The 22,079-nt window shown below is 44.5% G+C and overlaps 1 protein-coding gene across 1 annotated transcript in view; it reads right to left on the minus strand.

Annotated features, from left to right (window-relative positions):
- Positions 1–22,079, minus strand: part of VPS53 (VPS53 subunit of GARP complex) — a 408,370-nt gene that overhangs the window by 106,548 nt on the left and 279,743 nt on the right. Inside the window, exons 16-17 of the mRNA XM_069757361.1 lie at positions 20,978–21,060; positions 16,463–16,541 (exon numbers count right to left, since the gene is read on the minus strand). Coding sequence (XP_069613462.1) covers positions 16,463–16,541; positions 20,978–21,060 — 162 coding nt within the window. The remainder of the gene's footprint in view (positions 1–16,462; positions 16,542–20,977; positions 21,061–22,079) is intronic.

The raw sequence follows: 22,079 nt of genomic DNA on the forward strand, positions 1-22,079 counted from the left end.
AACGCTGCAGAAACGCACAAAAGAAGTGACATGCACTTCTTTGAAATCTGCAGCGTTTCTGCACCATTTGCAGCTTTTTTTTTCACATTGATTTACATTGTACTGTAAATCACAGTGCAGAAATGCAGCGTGTGCACATACCCTTAGCCAAAATTTCTTTACAAAATATTTCTTCATTACACAAATAGATACATACAATTAGAATAAAAATATGTATAGAAACAGAGTATCAGACATAAGCAAAAACCATACATATGTTATCATATGCAATTATCGTAACACCAATTGCAGAGTGTTTCCACACATGATATTAGTCAGAAAAATTAGGTCAGATCAAAAATAAGCTAAAAAAAATGGATAGTGGAATTTTACTCCTACTTGTGTAATATAGACCCAACAATAGTGATTTAATCATGTGTGGATACACATCTAAAAATGATGACCAGGATACAATTTTACAGGGATATAAGCAAAAATGTCCCTCTAAAATGAGACAATAAATAAGGTGATTTAGCGCAATATATATAGAAATATAAGGTTTAATATAGGAAATGTCCAGGATATAAGGACTAAATACTCAAATGATCCCTATATTATCCCAGAATAAAAAATACCACTGTGCCAAAATGGATAATTGTATGTGTATCAAAAACAGCACTCAGTGAGCAATGGACCACAGTCATTAGTGCTCAAGAGGATAAAGTATAGGCACAGTTATTAGGCAAGCCCGATATTCGTAAAACAGCACAGTCAAAGCCCTATAAAAATAATGTATGCAAAAATACAATGTTGATGCATAAAGTGAGACACATAAAACCTGTATAGTAGCCACGGAGCACCCTGACGCGTGTTCCAAGTTTCGGGAGCCGAAATCTCAATCTGCGCATGTGCCGACTCCGGTGGCCATTTTCCCGAAGTCCACCACATTGAAAAGCATGGAAAGTGTGGGGACTACAGGCTTTCACAAAATGTCGGTGGAATTCCCGCATTTCCAAATACCCCCTCCTTCCATCTCCCCACTCCTGCCGAAAGCTTCCAGCAGCAGCGACCACGCTCAACCGCAGACGTTAACCTACATTTGGATTATAAGACGCACCATTTTCGATTATAAGACGCACAAATATTTCTGGGGAAAAAGTGCGTCTTATAATCTGAAAAATTTGGTATGTAGTAGAAAAGCAGGTGGCAAGGTTCCAGATGGCATAAATGTGTCGCTGAGGTGGTTGGCATCAATAATGTAAAATCTGCACCAGGGACAGCTGGCTCAGAAAAGGGGCAGCATGCCGGCTCCCAGTGATGAATTGTACTCGTGTCTGAAAGGCGCGAATATAATTGAAGCTCTGACCGTCGGGTTAGCGCGATGTCAGCAGTGTGAACAGGTCATGCAATCACATGACGGCAATCCTGTGGAGCTGAAGTCAAGAGAAGCAATAGTGCGTGATAATCACACCATACATGTACCCTCTGGCTCAAGACAGAATCAGCTGTGGAGGATATCCACTAATAAAACATAACCTTTAATGATAAAATACTAAAAAATGAACACCCAATAGGACACAAACAAAAAGAAAATATAAAGTGCTCAGGTGAACCGGTGCTCAATATAAAAACATAATGGTTTGATCTCACCCAAGCTGCCGGACACTGTATACTTCCGCACGACACAGTAGAGATCCAGGTTTGTGAAAAGAGGCAGGGCTGAAATTCACATATCTACCCTGTGGCCCCTGTGTAACTCCTGTCCTGTAAAGGACAGGCCCCAAGTGGACCTCACTATAGGGGACCAACACACCCAATGTATATGAAGGCAGAGTCCCAAATCCTCTTGAGATATAGTTTCTTCCTCCCTACGCGTTTCAACTCCGGTCATGGAGAATCATCAGGGGAGTCACATAGAAGGAAGTGCCAACGGGCACAGAAATTATGAGTGTAAGTCCGTACAGAATATGGGCCCTGCAGTGGCTAGGCATCACAAGCTGGAAGTGACCGTCTGTGTCCACAGTCTCTGGTAGAAGGCTGAAGTCACCCAAGATTAAAGTGTTATGAGGGAAGATTTAGCGTGGGGATGGAGGTATTTAGTGTGTGGGGAGATTAGGATGGGGTTTTGTAGTTTGTGGGAAATATTTAGTTTGGGGTTGAGGGCATTTAGTGTGTGGTGGCAATTTAGGATGGGGATATTTAGTGTGGTGATGGGGTATTTCGTCTGGGGTAAATTTAGTGTAATGGGGGTGGGGAAGATTTGAGGAGTTTCTGGAGCAAGACAAGGACAGGTATAGACATAATATTGGGAGCAAGAGGGACATGTATGAGGAAACGGTATGGGGGATGGATGCGGACACAGTATGGTGCGTCGGGTGGATGGGTGCAGAAAGTATGGTGAGTGAGGGATGGGTGTGGACACAGTATGGTGAGTGGGGCATGGGTGCGAACACAGTATGGTGAGTGGGGCATGGGTGCGAACACAGTATGGTGAGTGGTGGGATAAGTGTTGTGAATTCTGCTCTTGCGCTCCCTCCTGTGGTTATGAGTGGTAGTGCTGCTGTCTTTGGATCACAGCATTTATCAGGTGTGTCCACTTATTGCATGGACTGGGCTATTTAGTCTTGCTTGATCCTTTAGTCTGTGCCAGTTGTCCATTGTTCTTTGGAGGATTCACTTCCCTGACTGGTTTCTCCTGTTTTGCTGTTCTTTTCATCAAAGATAAGTTCTGGCTTTCTTTTTGCTGTCCACATGCTGTGGGCCTAATAGTTCTGTGCATTTCCATGTTTTGTCTTGTCCAGCTTTGTCTGTGTAAGGATTTTTTGCAGCCAAGCTGTATCTCTGGAGATGCAGATATACCCTCCATGTCTTTAGTCAGATGTGGAGATTTGTATTTTCTGTGGTGGATATTTTCTAGTGTTTTAATACTGACCGCATAGTACTCTGTCCTATTCTTTCTTTTTAGCTAGAAAGGCCTCCTTTGCTAAATCCTGATTTCAGTCTGCGTATGTCATTTCCCTCTCCTCTCACAGTCAATATTTGTAGGGGGCTGTCTATCCTTTGGGGATTTTCTCTGAGGCAAGATAGTTTTCCCGTTTCTATCTTTAGGGGAAGTTAGTCCTTAGGCTGTGTCGAGGTGTCTAGGGAGTGTTAGGTACATCCCACGGCTACTTCTAGTTGCGGTGCTAAGTTCAGGGTCTGCGGTCAGTACAGGTACCACCTTCTCCAGAGTACATCACATGCTGCTCCTAGGCCACCAGATCAGAACAGTACAACTGGCCAACAATGAGTTAAACGCATCTCAAAAGAAGGGAAGAAAGTGCTGAGCCATTATTTTTTCTGTAGTCTGTTTTGTCTTTCCTTCCCTCTTTTCCTCTGGGTGGCTCAGGAGTTAGGCGCTGGCATGGAGGTTCAGGAATTGGTTTCTCGTGTGGACCAACTTGCTGCTAGAGTACAGGGTATTTCCGATTATATCGTTCAGACTCCGGTTTTAGAGCCTAGAATTCCAACTCCTGATTTGTTTTTTGGGGACAGGTCCAAATTTTTGAGCTTTAAAAATAACTGTAAACTGTTTTTTGCTCTGAAACCCCGTTCTTCTGGTGATCCCAATCAGCAGATTAAAATTGTTATTTCCCTGCTGCGTGGTGATCCTCAGGATTGGGCATTTGCCCTGGAATCTGGGAATCCTGCTTTGCTTAATGTAGACACCTTTTTTCAGGTGCTAGGGTTATTGTATGATGAACCTAATTCAGTGGATCATGCAGAGAAGACCTTGTTGGCTCTGTGTCAGGGTCAAGAAGTGGTAGAATCGTATTGCCAGAAATTTAGAAAATGGTCTGTATTGACTAAATGGAATGAGGATGCCTTGGCGGCAATTTTCAGAAAAGGTCTTTCTGAATCCGTTAAAGATGTTATGGTGGGGTTCCCCACGCCTGCTGGTCTGAGTGATTCTATGTCTCTGGCCATTCAGATTGATCGGCGCTTGCGCGAGCGCAGAGTTGTGCACACTGTGGCGTTGTCCTCCGAGCGGAGCCCTGAGCCTATGCAGTGTGATAGGATTTTGTCTAGAGCTGAACGACAAAGATTCAGGCATCAGAATAGGTTGTGTTTTTTACTGCGGCGATTCTGCTCATGTTATTTCTGACTGCCCTAAGCGTACAAAGAGAATCGCTAGTTCTGTTACCATCAGTACTGTACAACCTAAATTTGTTATCTGTGACCTTGATCTGCTCATTATCGTCATTTTCTGTCATGGCATTTGTGGATTAAGGCGCCGCTCTGAACTTAATGGACTTAGAATTTGCCAGACGTTGTGGTTTACCCTTGCAGCCTTCGCAGAACCCTATTCCTTTAAGGGGCATTGAAGCTACACCGTTGGCTAAAAATAAACCTCAGTTTTGGACACAGCTGACCATGTGCATGGCACCATCCCATCAGGAAGATTGTCGTTTTCTGGTGTTGCATAATTTGCATGATGCTATTGTGCTGGGTTTTCCATGGTTACAGGTACATAATCCGGTGTTGGATTGGAAATCTATGTCTGTGACTAGTTGGGGTTGTCAGGGGGTTCATGGTCACGTTCCTTTGATGTCAATTTCCTCTTCCCCCTCTTCTGAAATTCCTGAGTTTTTGTCAGATTTCCAGGATGAATTCGATGAGCCCAAATCCAGTTCCCTTCCACCGCATAGGGACTGTAATTGTGCTATTGACTTGATTCCAGGTTGTAAGTTCCCTAAGGGCCGACTTTTCAACCTGTCTGTGCCAGAACATGCCGCCATGCGGAGCTATATTAAGGAGTCTTTGGAGAAGGGGCATATTCGGCCATCTTCTTCACCATTGGGAGCAGGTTTTTTTTTTTGGTGCCAAGAAGGATGGCTCCTTGAGACCCTGTATTGATTATCGCCTATTGAATAAGATCACGGTCAAATTTCAATACCCTTTGCCTTTGCTTACTGATTTGTTTGCTCAGATTAAGGGGGCTAGTTGGTTTACTAAGATTGACCTTCGAGGGGCATATAATCTTGTTCGTATTAAGCAGGGTGACGAATGGAAAACTGCATTTAACACGCCCGAAGGCCATTTTGAATACCTTGTGATGCCATTCGGACTCTCTAATGCCCAATCTGTGTTCCAGTCCTTCATGCATGATATCTTTCGGAGTTATCTTGATAAATTTATGATTGTATATTTGGATGATATTTTGATTTTTTCCGATGATTGGGAGTCTCATGTGAAACAGGTCAGGATAGTATTTCAGATCCTCCGTGATAATGCTTTATTTGTGAAGGGGTCTAAGCGCCTCTATGGAGTGCAGGTGGTTTCTTTTTTGGGCTTCATTTTTTCTCCCTCATCTATAGAAATGGATCCGGTTAAGGTTCAGGCCATTCATGATTGGATTCAGCCCACATCTGTGAAGAGCCTTCAGAAATTCTTGGGCTTTGCTAATTTTTATCGTCGTTTCATTGCCCACTTCTCCAGTGTGGTTAAACCTCTGACCGATTTGACCAAGAAAGGCGCTGATGTGACGAATTGGTCCTCCGCGGCTGTTTCTGCTTTTCAGGAGCTTAAACGCCGATTTACTTCTGCCCCTGTGTTGCGTCAGCCAGATGTTTCTCTTCCATTTCAGGTTGAGGTTGACGCGTCTGAGATTGGGGCAGGGGCCGTTTTGTCTCAGAGGAATTCTGATGGTTCCTTTATGAAACCGTGTGCCTTCTTTTCTCGGAAGATTTCGCCTGCGGAACGCAATTATGATGTCGGCAATCGGGAGTTGTTGGCTATGAAGTGGGCATTTGAGGAGTGGCGACATTGGCTTGAGGGGGCCAAGCACCGTATTGTGGTCCTGACCGATCATAAAAATCTGATTTACCTCGAGTCTGCCAAACGACTGAACCCTAGACAGGCTCGATGGTCCCTGTTTTTCTCCCGTTTTGATTTTGTGGTCTCGTATCTTCCGGGTTCAAAGAATGTTAAGGCTGATGCCCTTCTCTAGGAGTTTTTTGCCTGATTCTCCTGGGGTCCTTGAGCCGGTCGGCATTCTGAAGGAAGGGGTGATTCTTTCTGCCATCTCCCCTGATTTACGACGGGTTCTTCAAGAATTTCAGGCTGATAAACCTGACCGCTGTCCAGTGGGGAAACTGTTTGTTCCTGATAGATGGACTAGTAAAGTGATTTCTGAGGTTCATTGTTCTGTGTTGGCTGGCCATCCTGGGATTTTTGGTACCAGAGATTTGGTTGGTAGGTCCTTCTGGTGGCCTTCTTTGTCGAGGGATGTGCGTTCTTTTGTGCAGTCCTGTGGGACTTGTGCGCGGGCCAAGCCTTGTTGCTCCCGTGCTAGTGGATTGCTTCTGCCTTTGCCGGTCCCTGAGAGGCCTTGGACGCATATTTCTATGGTTTTTATTTCAGATCTTCCGGTTTCCCAGAGGATGTCGGTTATCTGGGTGGTTTGTGATCGGTTTTCTAAGATGGTTCATTTGCTACCTTTGCCTAAATTGCCTTCCTCTTCTGATTTGGTTCCGTTGTTCTTTCAGCATGTGGTTCGTTTGCATGGCATTCCGGAGAATATTGTGTCCGATAGAGGTTCCCAGTTTGTTTCTAGGTTTTGGCGAGCCTTTTGTGCTAGGCTGGGCATTGATTTGTCTTTTTCTTCCGCATTTCATCCTCAGACAAATGGCCAAACCGAGCGAACTAATCAGACTTTGGAAACTTATTTGAGATGCTTTGTGTCTGCTGATCAGGATGATTGGGTGGCTTTCTTGCCATTGGCCGAGTTTGCCCTTAATAATCGGGCTAGTTCAGCTACCTTGGTTTCGCCTTTTTTTTTGTAATTTTGGCTTTCATCCTCGTTTTTCTTCAGGGCAGGTTGAGCCTTCTGATTGTCCTGGTGTGGATTCTGTGGTTGACAGGCTGCAGCAAATTTGGGCTCATGTGGTGGACAATTTGGTGTTGTCTCAGGAGGAGGCTCAGCGTTTTGCTAACCGTCGTCGGTGTGTTGGTTCCCGGCTTCGGGTTGGGGATTTGGTCTGGTTGTCTTCCCATCATGTTCTTATGAAGGTTTCTTCCCCCAAATTCAAGCCTCAGTTTATAGGTCCTTATAGGATTTCTGAGATTATCAATCCAGTGTCTTTTCGTTTGGCGCTTCAAGCCTCTTTTTCCATCCATAATGTTTTCCATAGATCTTTGTTGCGGAGGTATGTGGTGCCCGTTGTTCCCTCTGTTGATCCTCCGGCCCCGGTGTTGATTGATGGGGAGTTGGAGTATGTGGTTGAGAAGATTTTGGATTCTCGTTTTTCGAGGCGGAAGCTTCAGTATCTTGTCAAATGGAAGGGTTATGGCCAGGAGGATAATTCTTGGGTTGTTGCCTCCAATGTTCATGCTGACGATTTGGTTCGTGCCTTTCATTTGGCTCGTCCTGTAGTATATAACATAGCCCACGTAGTATATAAGACAGCTCACGTATATAACACAGCCCACATAGTACATAACACAGCCATGTAGTATATAGCACAGCCATGTAGGATATATCTCAGCCCACGTAGCATATAGCACAGCCACACAGCATATAACAGAGCCAAGTACTATATAACACAGCCCCTGCAATATACAGCACAGCCACATAGCATATAACACAGCCCACGTAGTATATAGCACAGCCACGTAGCACATAGCACAGCCTACGAAGTATATAACACAGCCCACATAGTGTATAGCACAGCCACGTAGCATATAACAGCCCACGTAGCATAGCACAGCCACGTAGCATATAACACAGCCCACGTAGTATATAACACAGCTTAGGTAGTATATGACAGCTCACGCAGTATATAACACAGCCCACGTAGTATATAACACAGCCCACGTAGTATATAACACAGCCATGTAGTATATAGCACAGCCACGTAGCATATAACACAGCCCACATAGTATACAACACAGCCCACATAGCATATAGTACAGCCACATAGCATATAACACAGCCACATAGCATATAACACAGCCCACGTAGCATATAGCACAGCCCACATAGTATATAACATAGCCATGTAGTATATAGCACAGCCACGTAGTATATAGCACAGCCACGTAGCATATAGCACAGCCTATAAAGCATATAACACAGCCCACGTAGTATATAGCACGGCCACATAGCATATAACAGCCCACGTAGCATATAACACAGCCACGTAGTATATAACACTGCCCACGTAGCATATAACACAGCCCACGTAGCATATAGCACAGCCCACGTAGCATACAACAGCCCATGTAGCATATAGCACAGCCACATCGTATATAACAGCCCATGTAGCATATAGCCCAGCCACGTAGAATATAACGGCCCACGTAGTAAATAGCACAGCCCACGTAGTATATAGCACAGCCATGTAGTATATCGCACAGCCACGTAGTATATCACACAGCCACGTAGCATATAACAGCCCACGTAGCATATAACACAGCCCATGTAGTATATAGCACAGCCACGTAGTATATAGCAGTGTGGGCACCATATCCCTGTTAAAAAAAGAAATAAATAAAAAATAGTTATATACTTACCTTCTGGCAGCCCCCGGATCCAGCCCAGGCCTTAGCAATGCTCCCGCCAGCTCCCATTCCCAGTGATCCTTTGCGACAATGACCTATGACGACGTAGCAGTCTCGCGTGATCCTATGTCATCTGGAGTCATTTCGCAAGGAATCTTGGGAACGGGAGCATTGCGAGGATTGGGAAGGCTGCGGGGGCCGCCGGAAAGTGAGAATAGCACGATTTTTTATAATTTTTATCATTTTTAACATTATATCTTTTTACTACTGATACTGCATAGGCAGCATCAATAGTAAAAAGTTGGTCACACTTGTCAAAATGAGGCCCCCCGTTTCTCTAGGGTCCAGGCACTTGCCTGGATGCTGATGCCGGCCCTGGGGAGCGAGGGTGATGGGATGTGTGCAAACTCAATTATGGGGAGATAGGGGGGGGCAGATGTGTGAAGTGACAGTATGGAGAGTGAGGGGCTAAGTACGTGAGGAGACAGTATGAGCCAGATGAGCTGGGGGTGCCCCCAGGAAGAAGCGCAAGCAAAACGCGTGTCGACTTTAGAAGAGACAGCGTGCCATAGGCATCTACGTGTCAGCATCATAGACACAAGTAATATGTACATGTTACAATCTGTTAAGTAGGATTGATTCACACATTGTTCGTTTCACTTTTGCTCCACTATGGGAGGAATTTTCCTATAGCAGTATCTATCTCCTTACATGGGGAGTGTACGCCATCTTTCCTGTATCACTTCAGCAATCGCCAGATCTGCAGCATTCACTATTCCCAGACAGCAGGGATCATTTGGTTAAATCATTACACCTCAATGCTTAAATTGTCTAAGGGAGGTTGCACCCATTGTGAGAACGGCATATGTGCACCCCCACATGCTTATACTGATATCTGGGAATAATTGTCTCCATGCAGATATCAGTATTACTGTGCTATATGGCCACATAATTATGTGCATGCTATGATTATCTGTTATGACCTGGTGGTTAAGAGGCCACACTGATATGACCTGGTGGCTAAAACGCAACATGGAACGAGCTCTGAGAAGGTGGTATCTCTACTGACCGCAGTCCCTAATCCTAACAACACAACTAGAAATAGCTGTGGGATGTTCCTGACACTCCCTAGACACCTCGTCACAGCCTAAGATATAACTACCCCTAAAGAAGGAAACAGAAATCTATCTTGCCTCAGAGAAAACCCCAAAAGGAAAGACAGCCCCCCACAAATATTGACTGTGAATGGAGAGTGAAATGACGAACTCAGAAATGAAATTAGAATTCAGCAAAGGGAGGCCAATACTAAACTAGATAGACAGAGAGCAAAGGATACTGTGCGGTCAGTATTAAAAACTACAAAATCCACGCAGAGTTTACAAAAATGAACTCCACACCGACTCACGGTGTGGAGGGGCAAATCTGCTTTCCCAGAGCTTCCAGCTAGCCTGAATAAGACATAGTGACAAGCTGGACAAAAGAGACAAAATGCAAAGCAATAGAGTCCAAACAAATGGACAAACAAAACTAGCAAAACTTATCTTTTGCAGACAAGGACTGGCCATATGAGAAATCCAAGGGAAGAATCAAATCCAACCAAGAACATTGGCAGCAGGCATGGACTAAAGCCCAGAGCAGGTTTAAATAACAAACCCAGGCTGTTATGAACAGGTAATTCAGAACCACAATGGACCTTGAAGTTCAGAGCACACAAGGTGACCTGACATTTACCAAAAACATAGGACGAGCTCTGAGACGTGGAAACTCTGCTGACCGCAATCCCTAATCCTATCACACCACACTAGAGGTAGCCGTGGATTGCGCCTAACGCTCCCTATGCAACTCGGCACAGCCTGAGAAACTAACTAGCCCTGAAGATAGAAAAACAAGCCTACCTTGCCTCAGAGAAATTCCCCAAAGGAAAAGGCAGTCCCCCACATATAATGACTGTGAGTAAAGATGAAATACAAACACAGAGATTAAATAGATTTAGCAAAGTGAGGCCCGACTTACTGAATAGACCGAGGATAGGAAAGATAGCTTTGCGGTCAACACAAAAACCTACAAACAACCACGCAGAGGGGCAAAAAGACCCTCCGCACCGACTAACGGTACGGAGGTGCTCCCTCTGCGTCTCAGAGCTTCCAGCAAGCAAGAAAAACCAATATAGCAAGCTGGACAGAAAATATAGCAAACAAAAATAACACAAGCAGAACTTAGCTTATGCAGGATAGAGAGGCCACAGGAACGATCCAGAAGGAAGCAAGACCAATACTAGAACATTGACTGGAGGCCAGGATCAAAGCACCAGGTGGAGTTAAATAGAGCAGCACCTAACGACTTAACCTCATCACCTGAGGAAGGAAACTCAGAAGCCGCAGTACCACTTTCGACCACAGGAGGGAGCTTGGCCACAAAATTCACAACAGTACCCCCCCCCCCTTGAGGAGGGGTCACCGAACCCTCACCAGAGCCCCCAGGCCGACCAGGATGAGCCACATGAAAGGAACGAACCAGATCGGCAGAATGGACATCAGAGGCAAAGACCCAGGAATTATCCTCCTGACCATAACCCTTCCACTTAACCAGATACTGGAGTTTCCGTCTCGAAACACGAGAGTCCAAAATCTTCTCCACTATATACTCCAACTCCCCTTCAACCAAAACCGGAGCAGGAGGATCAATAGATGGAACCACAGGTGCCACGTATCTCCACAACAATGACCTATGGAACACGTTATGGATGGAAAAAGAAGCTGGAAGAGTCAAACGAAAAGACACAGGATTATGAACCTCAGAAATCCTATATGGACCAATGAAACGAGGCTTAAATTTAGGAGAGGAAACCTTCATAGGAATATAACGAGATGACAACCAAACCAAATCCCCAACACGAAGTCGGGGACCCACACAGCGCCTGCGGTTAGCAAAACGTTGAGCCTTCTCCTGGGACAAAGTCAGATTGTCCACTACATGAGTCCAAATCTGCTGCAACCTATCCACCACAGTCTCCACACCAGGACAGTCCGAAGACTCAACCTGCCCTGAAGAGAAACGAGGGTAGAACCCAGAATTGCAGAAAAACGGCGAAACCAAAGTAGCCGAGCTGGCCCGATTATTAAGGGCGAACTCAGCCAAAGGCAAAAAGGACACCCAATCATCCTGATCAGCAGAAACAAAACATCTCAGATATGTTTCCAAGGTCTGATTGGTTCGTTCAGTCTGGCCATTTGTCTGAGGATGGAAAGCCGAGGAAAAAGACAAATCAATGCCCATCCTAGCACAAAAGGCTCGCCAAAACCTCAAAACAAACTGGGAACCTCTGTCAGAAACGATGTTCTCTGGAATGCCATGTAAACGAACCACATGCTGGAAAAACAACGGCACCAAATCAGAGGAGGAAGGCAATTTAGACAAGGGCACCAAATGGACCATCTTAGAGAAGCGATCACAAACCACCCAAATGACCGACATTCTTTGAGAGACGGGGAGATCCGAAATAAAATCCATAGAGATATGTATCCAAGGCCTCTTCGGGACCGGCAAGGGCAAAAGCAACCCACTGGCACGAGAACAGCAGGGCTTAGCCCGAGCACAAATCCCACAGGACTGCACAAAAGAACGCACATCCCGCGACAGATACGGCCACCAAAAGGATCTAGCCACCAAATCTCTGGTACCAAAGATTCCAGGATGACCAGCCAACACCGAACAATGAATCTCAGAGATAACTTTATTCGTCCACCTATCAGGGACAAACAGTTTCTCCGCTGGGCAACGGTCAGGTTTATTAGCCTGAAATTTTTGCAGCACCCGCCGCAAATCAGGGGAGATGGCAGACAAAATTACCCCCTCTTTGAGAATACCCGCCGGCTCAGGCAAACCTGGAGAATCGGGCACAAAACTCCTAGACAGGGCATCTGCCTTCACATTTTTAGAGCCCGGAAGGTACGAAACCACAAAGTCAAAACGGGAGAAAAACAGCGACCAACGAGCCTGTCTAGGATTCAACCGTTTGGCAGACTCGAGATAAGTCAAGTTTTTGTGATCAGTCAAGACCACCACGCGATGCTTAGCTCCTTCAAGCCAATGACGCCACTCCTCGAATGCCCACTTCATGGCTAGCAACTCTCGATTGCCAACATCATAATTTCGCTCGGCAGGCGAAAATTTCCTGGAAAAGAAGGCGCATGGTTTCATCACCGAGCAATCAGAACTTCTCTGCGACAAAACAGTCCCTGCTCCAATTTCGGAAGCATCAACCTCGACCTGGAACGGAAGCGAAACATCTGGTTGGCACAACACAGGGGCAGAAGAAAAACGACGCTTCAACTCCTGAAAAGCTTCCACAGCAGCAGAAGACCAATTGAACACATCAGCACCCTTTTTGGTTAAATCAGTCAACGGTTTAGCAATGCTAGAAAAATTAGGGATGAAGCGACGATAAAAATTAGCAAAGCCCAGGAACTTCTGCAGACTCTTCAGAGATGTTGGCTGAGTCCAATCATAAATGGCCTGAACTTTAACAGGGTCCATCTCGATAGTAGAAGGAGAAAAAATGAACCCCAAAAATTAAATCTTCTGAACACCAAAGAGACACTTTGACCCCTTCACAAACAAAGAATTAGCACGCAGGACCTGGAACACCATTCTGACCTGCTTCACATGAGACTCCCAATCATCCGAGAAGACCAAAATATCATCCAAGTATACAATCAGGAATTTATCCAGGTACTCTCGGAAGATGTCATGCATAAAGGACTGAAACACTGATGGAGCATTAGAAAGTCCGAATGGCATAACCAGGTACTCAAAATGGCCTTCGGGCGTATTAAATGCTGTTTTCCATTCATCGCACCGTTTAATACGCACAAGATTATACGCACCACGAAGATCTATCTTGGTAAACCAACTAGCCCCCTTAATCCGAGCAAACAAATCAGACAGCAGCGGCAAGGGGTACTGAAATTTGACTGTAATTTTATTTAGAAGGCGGTAATCAATACAAGGTCTCAGCGAACCATCCTTCTTGGCCACAAAAAAGAAACCTGCTCCCAATGGCGACGATGACGGGCGAATATGACCCTTCTCCAAAGACTCCTTCACGTAACTCCGCATAGCGGCGTGCTCAGGTACAGATAAATTAAACAGTCGACCCTTAGGAAACTTACTACCAGGAATCAAATCGATAGCACAATCACAATCCCTATGCGGAGGTAGGGCATTGGACTTGGGCTCATCGAATACATCCCGGTAATCAGACAAGAACTCTGGGACCTCAGAAGGGGTGGATGATGAGATAGACAGAAATGGAACATCACCATGTACCCCCTGACAGCCCCAGCTGGACACAGACATTGATTTCCAATCTAATACTGGGTTATGGACTTGTAGCCATGGCAACCCCAACACGACCACATCATGCAGATTATGCAACACCAGAAAGCGAATATCCTCCTGGTGCGCAGGAGCCATGCACATGGTCAGCTGGGTCCAATACTGAGGCTTATTCTTGGCCAAAGGCGTAGCATCAATTCCTCTCAATGGAATAGGACACTGCAAGGGCTCCAAGACAAACCCACAGCGTCTAGCATACTCCAAGTCCATCAAATTCAGGGCTGCGCCTGAATCCACAAATGCCATGACAGAATAGGAAGACAAAGAGCAAATCAAAGTAACGGACAAAAGAAATTTCGAGTGTACCGTACCAATGGTGGCAGACCTAGCGAACCGCTTAGTGCGCTTAGGACAATCCGAGATAGCATGAGTGGAATCACCACAGTAGAAACACAGCCCATTCTGACGTCTGTGTTCTTGCCTTTTAGCTCTGGTAAAAGTCCTATCGCACTGCATAGGCTCAGGCTCATGCTCAGATAATACCGCCAAATGGTGCACAGATTTACGCTCGCGCAAGCGTCGACCGATCTGAATGGCCAAAGACATAGACTCATTCAGACCAGCAGGCATAGGAAATCCCACCATGACATCCTTAAGGGCTTCAGAGAGACCCTTTCTGAAAATAGCTGCCAGCGCACATTCATTCCATTGAGTGAGCACGGACCACTTTCTAAACTTCTGACAATAAATCTCTATCTCATCCTGACCCTGACACAGAGCCAGCAAATTTTTTTCTGCCTGATCCACTGAATTGGGTTCGTCGTACAGCAATCCGAGCGCCAGAAAAAACGCATCAATATTACATAATGCAGGATCTCCTGGCGCAAGGGAAAATGCCCAGTCTTGAGGGTCGCCACGTAATAAAGAAATAATGATCTTAACTTGTTGAACTGGGTCACCAGAGGAGCGGGGTTTCAGAGCCAGAAATAGTTTACAATTATTTTTAAAATTCAAAAACTTTGCTCTATCGCCAGAAAATAACTCAGGAATAGGAATCTTAGGTTCTAACATAGGATTCTGAACCACTAAATCTTGAATATTCTGTACATTTATAGCGAGATTATCCATCAAAGAGAACAGACCTTGAACGTCCATGTCCACACCTGTGTTCTGAACCACCCTGATGTAAAGGGGAAAAGAAAGACAGAACACAGTGCAAAGAAAAAAAAATGGTCTCAGAACTTCTCTTTTCCCTCTATTGAGAAGCATTAGTACTTTGGGCCTCCAGTACTGTTATGAACAGGTAATTCAGAACCACAATGGACATTGAAGTTCAGAGCACACAAAGTGACCTGACAATTACCAAAAACATAGGACGAGCTCTGAGACGTGGAAACTCTGCTGACCGCAATCCCTAATCCTATCACACCACACTAGAGGTAGCCGTGGATTGCGCCTAACGCTCCCTATGCAACTCGGCACAGCCTGAGAAACTGACTAGCCCTGAAGATAGAAAAACAAGCCTACCTTGCCTCAGAGAAATTCCCCAAAGGAAAAGGCAGCCCCCCACATATAATGACTGAGTAAAGATGAAATACAATCACAGAGATGAAATAGATTTAGCAAAGTGAGGCCCGACTTACTGAATAGACCGAGGATAGGAAAGATAGCTTTGCGGTCAACACAAAAACCTACAAACAACCACGCAGAGGGGCAAAAAGACCCTCCGCACCGACTAACAGTACGGAGGTGCTCCCTCTGCGTCTCAGAGCTTCCAGCAAGCAAGAAAAACCAATATAGCAAGCTGGACAGAAAATATAGCAAACAAAAATAACACAAGCAGAACTTAGCTTATGCCGGATAGAGAGGCCACAGGAACAATCCAGAAGGAAGCAAGACCAATACTAGAACATTGACTGGAGGCCAGGATCAAAGCACGAGGTGGAGTTAAATAGAGCAGCACCTAACGACTTAACCTCATCACCTGAGGAAGGAAACTCAGAAGCCGCAGTACCACTCTCGACCGCAGGAGGGAGCTTGGCCACAGAATTCACAACACCAGGCAAGGCGATTAGTGAAGGCAGCTGCCACAGCTACCTAACGGAGCAGCAGTTCCACTCGAAACCACCAGAGGGAGCTCAAGGGCAGAACTCGCAAAAATACCATTAGCAACCACAGGAGGGAGCTCCAGAACGGAACTCACAACATATCTCTATGCATGACGGCTGGACACTGACTCAATTACGAGTCTTGTCTGCATATAAGGCATTCATTTATATATTGCTGCAGCTGCTCTCCTTGTGTGTTTTGGTTTGAGGTACCCTTTTAGATCATTATTGTTTTGTCTATTTTGCATAATTTTAATATTTTTGCAATAAAGTGTATTAATTCTATTGTGTTGCTATTGGACACGATCTCTATGCCGTGTATCTGCTGCATGATCAGTATGGCTCTATATGACATGGAATGTTGCCCTCTCCTCCCTTGAGGAAATGGACCTGGGTAGTATGTTTACCAGATTCTCTTCAGTATTCAGTATAAAAAAAAAGTTTAATGTAAATGAATCCTATTGGCTGAAGAGCAATTTAGTCTCAGAGGCGGTTACCTTGCTCATAGCGGTTAGTGCTGGATCACAAGCAGAATCTAGGTCTTGTACAAGGAGCTGAATGCTGTTCGAAATCACTCTAAAAGCAAAAGGAAAAAAGTTTCATTCTTTGGAACAAAATAAATAAATACCGTATTTTCCGGCGTATAAGACGACTGGGCGTATAAGACGACCCCCAACTTTTCCAGTTAAAATATAAAATCTTCTCAAAAGTCGGAGGTTGTCTTATATGCCGGGTGTCGTCTTATAGGGTGGGTGCGGAGCAAGCTGCGGTCGAAGTATATAGTGGGGGGGAGTGGTCCCGATGACGAGGTGAGGGAGCGCCTCACCAGGAAGGTGTAAGTGAAGCAAACTGTCAGCGTCTGGGATGCCAGGGGTGTGCAAATAAGAGAGAGCGATGCTGTGCCTAGAAAAACACTCCTCTTTCACTAATCTGGCTCATCCTTGAATCCTATTATCTCCTTCTCTGCCTCTGCTTCACTTACACCTTCCCGGTGAGGCGCCCCCTCACCTCGTCATTGGGGTCGCTCCCCCCACAATATGCGGCAACCGCAGATTACTCCGCACCTGCCCTATAAGACGACACCTGGCGTATAAGACGATACCCGACTTTTGAGAAGATTTTCAAGGGTTAAAAAGTAGTCTTATACGCCAGAAAATACAGTACATTTACACCACACTGCTATAGATAAATCCGATGGGCTGTGCGAACTAACTCTAAAATCCTGAATTACACCCCGCCATATGTAAGCATTAGCATGATAATATGTTGCTAACTGGCATACCTAAAAAAGAGAAAATTAGACCTTTGATTTCAACTCACATAGAACATTTTACCATTTTTATCATTAACCTGCACATTTATTTTAGTTAAAACTAAAACATTAGCTTTATGTGGAAGGAAAATGCATTGTTTTTTTAATTTTCTACGGCTACTAATTAATTATGTGGTTAATACAACTTAACATAAAATGTGTGGTGGTTTCCTCCATACCGTAGAGATACTGCAGGACTACAAGCATAACAATGGCTCAAGAGCTATAATAATCAGGAGAGCCCTTGGACTGACTGCACAGATTCATTTAAGGTTGTCAAAAGGCAAACTTCTTACATTATAATACACCAGCGAAATAAGGGAGCACAGACACTAAAATTAATAGAAAGATATACAAATATTTTATTAATAAGTAAATATCAAAAAGAATGACATACACATAAAAAGCATGATAGAATGTAAACAAAATTCCACCATGCAGAGAGGAGGAAAACCAGCCAGTACACTAACGGTAAAGCACACAAATGCAATAAGACCTGGGTAAATATCAAAAAAGGGCAGAGTTATACAGGATACTAGTGTATCTACAATGAGGGATCGTCCCTCAGGTACCAAAAAAGCCCCATATGTAGCTAGGAGTCATATAATCCAGGATATACACATATCACCAAAGTAGTATAAGCTTACCCATCATAAGTCCGCATTAGCGTGGCCTTCCCACCACCCCTATGTAAGACTCTGACCATGCTCTCGGCCACTCACTGCATTATATGCTTATATTGTATTTGCCAAACTTCTTACATTGTTTATATTAAATGCTGTTTGTCACAAGGTAAAGCTAACTGAAATCATATGAAAATACTATGGACTGGGTTTAAAGGTAGTATGTCACTCTCCACAAGGAGAAACGATACCCCTTAGACCCCAGTCCAGAGCCTCTCACCTAGCCAGATCAGTTCTCATACTTTGCACTGACGAGGGCCAACAGCCCGAAACACCGTCTGCAAATTGAGATTCTGATTTGGCTTTTATCCCAAGTCATATTGCAAGACTCATTAAAGGGTTGATTGTGACTTGTACGATCGATTGTGACAGGTGGCGCTATAGAGTTCAAGTCCTTTTTCTCTCTGAAGATGCAATTTGCATATTTTATCACCCCAAATTAACACTTCAAACTAACCAAGTAGGCTTGTGAGCAATGAAGCAACAATAAAAATAATTCTTTTAATTTTGAAATCTGTTCCTTGGTTGTCACCCAAAAAAACAACTTTATTGTTGTAAGCCAATCAGGGTACTCGATGCACCCTTACGTGACTAAATTCCTCTCTGCACCATTCCACTGACTTGTTTAGAATTGCTGACAGCACTGGCTTGCCCAGAGTGTCTGAAGATAAACCTCAGGTATGTGATTACTGTTCTCTTAAACAGGAGCGAGTACACAAATCACTCTCTCCTTGCTATTGACATCTGTATAGTTGTGTAGTAATGTTAGCTACAACGAAATTTGTGCGCTCACTCCTGCCCCTTTAACACGTGCGTTATTTTGGGTCCATATGCGATCCATTTTTGAAGGACTGAAAATACAGACATGCACACCCATTGTATTCAATGGTAGTGCACACGTCAGTTTTTTCAGATGGAATGTGTGTCCATGTGAAAAACACGCAGACATTTCCTTTTTTTCCCAGCAGCACAGAAAAAATGAGTGCCGCACACATGAGCAGTGATGACACACGGATGATATCTGTGTGACACGTACCAGGATGAAAAACTCAGGCAGTTGGGAAAAGCACCACAGTTAGCACTTTTCCCAGGCGCTGACTACAACTCTCATCATCCTGATCTGGTCTCCCTGCGATCAGCAAGACCAGGAGACGCTGATAACCATTTGAGTCAGCACCATCGCATGGGAATAGCGCTAACTACAACAGTCATCAAATTTGCCTGGTCTCCATTCGATCACCGAGACCAGTCGGAGCTAACTATAGTTGTAGTCAAAGCATTAAATAGATTTAAAAAGATGGCGTGAGGTCCAAAAACCATTGCAGATGAAGCAGACGGCTGCGGGCTTCTATTTTCAGGCTGGGACAGTCAATGGTTAATGATCTGTCCGGAGTCAAAGGATAGAAGCCAGCCGCTGCTCCAGAATTGGCACATCATACACGGATGCTACACTGTGAAAAGAGGGAGACACAAAAGCGCAAATAGGGTCTTATCAAACGTTACACAAAGTTGCCCACCAAGAGAACTACTCACACCTGGTGAGATTGAAGGAAGGACATATATTAATGGCGGCTGCTGCAGATCCACAGGTCATTGCATGACCTGATTGAAGCACACACTTAGATAGGAGAAAAAAGGATCATCCCCGCGCTGCCCCAAGAAGACTTTCAAAAACTGTAGAGGTTTTCAACGTGGTTCAGGTGACCCCTTCATCAGGACATACCACAAATATTGTACAATATTTGTGGTATGTCCTGATGAAGGGGTCACCTGAACCCTGAAACGCGTAGAATAAACCACGTTGAAAACCTCTACAATTTTTGAAAGTCTTCTTGCAGCAGCGCGGGGATGATCCTTTTTTCTCCTATCTAAACGGATGCTACACTGACACACGAATGGCACATGGACCTCACCAGTGCATGTTTTTTTCCAGTACCGGAATCACCAGGACATGTGAACGGGGCTTAAAGCAGAAAAGAATTAGAGAGGAGAGAGTGATTTGTGCACTCTTCTGCACTGCAGATATAGCAGAGAAGAGCAATGTCAGAAGTGATGAGAGAATGATTTGTGTGGTCTCTACTGCACTGCAGCTATGGCAGAGAAGAGCAATGTCAGAAGCAAAGACAGAGTAATTTGTCTGCTCTCTCCTGCACTGCAGCTATAGCAGAGGAGAAGAGCTTTGTCAGAAGAGAAGAGAGAATGATTTGTGCACTCTCCTGAACTTCAGTTATAGTAGAGAAGAGCAGTGTCAAAAGCCAGGAGAGAGTGATTTGTGCTCTCTCCAGCACTGCAGCTATAGCAGAGGAAAAAAAGCAATGTCAGAAGCGAGGAGAGAGTGATTTGTCTGCTCTCTGCAGCACTGCAGCTATAGCAGAGGAAAAAAAGCAATGTCAGAAGCAAGGAGAGAGTAATTTGTGTGCGCTCTCCTAAACTGCAGTTATAGTCGAGGATAAAAGCAATGTCAGAAGCGATGAGACAGTGATTTGTGCTCTCTCCTGCACTGCAGCTATAGCAGAGGGAAAAAAACAATGTCAGAAACGTGAGAGTGTGATTTGTCTGCTCTCTCCTGCACAAGGCAGTGATCACATAACGGCGGTATATCTTAAAACAAGGCTGCCGGTTAGAATGAGTGGCAGTAATCTATACAAGTGGGTTGAGAAGTTCATAGCGGCATTTAACCACGGTAAGGCTGCCGGCACACTAGCAGTATTTGGTCAGTATTTTACATCAGTATTTGTAAGCCAAAACCAGGAGTGGAACAAATAGAGGAAAAGTATAATAGAAACATATGCACCACTTCTCTATTTATCACCCACTCCTGGTTTTGGCTTACAAATACTGATGTAAAATACTGACCAAATACTGCTAGTGTGACGGCAGCATAAGGGTGCACTGAGTACAAGCTTACGTCGTTAGCTTGAAGTGTTAATTTGGGATGAAATGCATACCTTAACAGTAAGTACATATGCATAAGAAAGTTCAATAGCATACAAATACACCAAGAAAGCTAAACTTACGTGCTAAAAGTATCCATCTCTCCTGTAAGATTAATTCTTTCTATTAGTGTCACATCTACTTTTTCTTTAAGCTTCTCTTCTAGCTATAAGTAAAAATGACAAGAAAGTTATTTTAATAAAAGCAATTGTATTTAGTGTTTATTTTATTAAAATAATTTTGTTTTACCATTTCAGGACGTCTTCATTTGCACACTAATTTTCTTTCTGTAACTCGGCTGCTATAAGAGACACAGTTACAGAGGAAAAAAGTGCCCAAATTGTAAATGGAATAAGCAAAAAAAAAACAGCTGCAGTGTACACTCATCTCATCACACCTCCATTTTTTTCTGCTTCATTTTAGGTAGAGCAGTAGCATACCTATCGGGAGGGGGCAGAGGGGGCTGTCGCCCTGGGCCCCGAGCTCTGAGAGGCCCAACTGGAGCTACACTACTGCTAACTCCCTGCCCATCATCACAAGTTCAACTGTATTGGCTGAGGGCATTATTACATTCTAGGGTGCAAAAGGTGGGAACAATTTCTAGGGACCTTGCACAGGCCATTAATATATTCCAGAGGTTTGTTTTACCATCTAAAGGGCACATAGTACCACCCAGTAAGTACAGTAAGAGGGACACATAAGGCAGCAGCGGTTCAGTGCCGGGGTATCAGTAGGTTGAGGACTTTGTATAAGTTGGGCATAGATGGGGCTGCTCTGGAAATGAGAAATCAAATGTGACTTTGTTGTAATTTCTGCAACCGAGTCCTGGCTGGGAAAAGTTGTCATGTCGGTCTGGGCCAGATGGAAAAGACTGGAAAAGTGAATGACTCCATCAGGAAGAAATAATCTGTAAGTTACTATGTACAACTGTACTGTAATCTCCTGTATATTCTGCAGCACTGGTATCTACCACGATATGGTGCCCATATAGCAGTAATATCAGTGTTGGTCTTTGTTTCGAGATTTTTTTTAGTAACAGCTCTGTCATCTTCTTGTACATCCATTATTTGGGTGCGCCACCATAGCTGTAATCATGGTTACCAGGTTAGGGGTCCACTCAGACGTTTAGCCCCTCCTGAACAAAAACCCTAGGTAGAGAGAAATGGAATTCATATGCAAAATAGA

Source organism: Ranitomeya imitator, chromosome 3 (genome assembly GCF_032444005.1).
Source record: "Ranitomeya imitator isolate aRanImi1 chromosome 3, aRanImi1.pri, whole genome shotgun sequence".
In the NCBI taxonomy this organism is placed as follows: domain Eukaryota; kingdom Metazoa; phylum Chordata; class Amphibia; order Anura; family Dendrobatidae; genus Ranitomeya; species Ranitomeya imitator.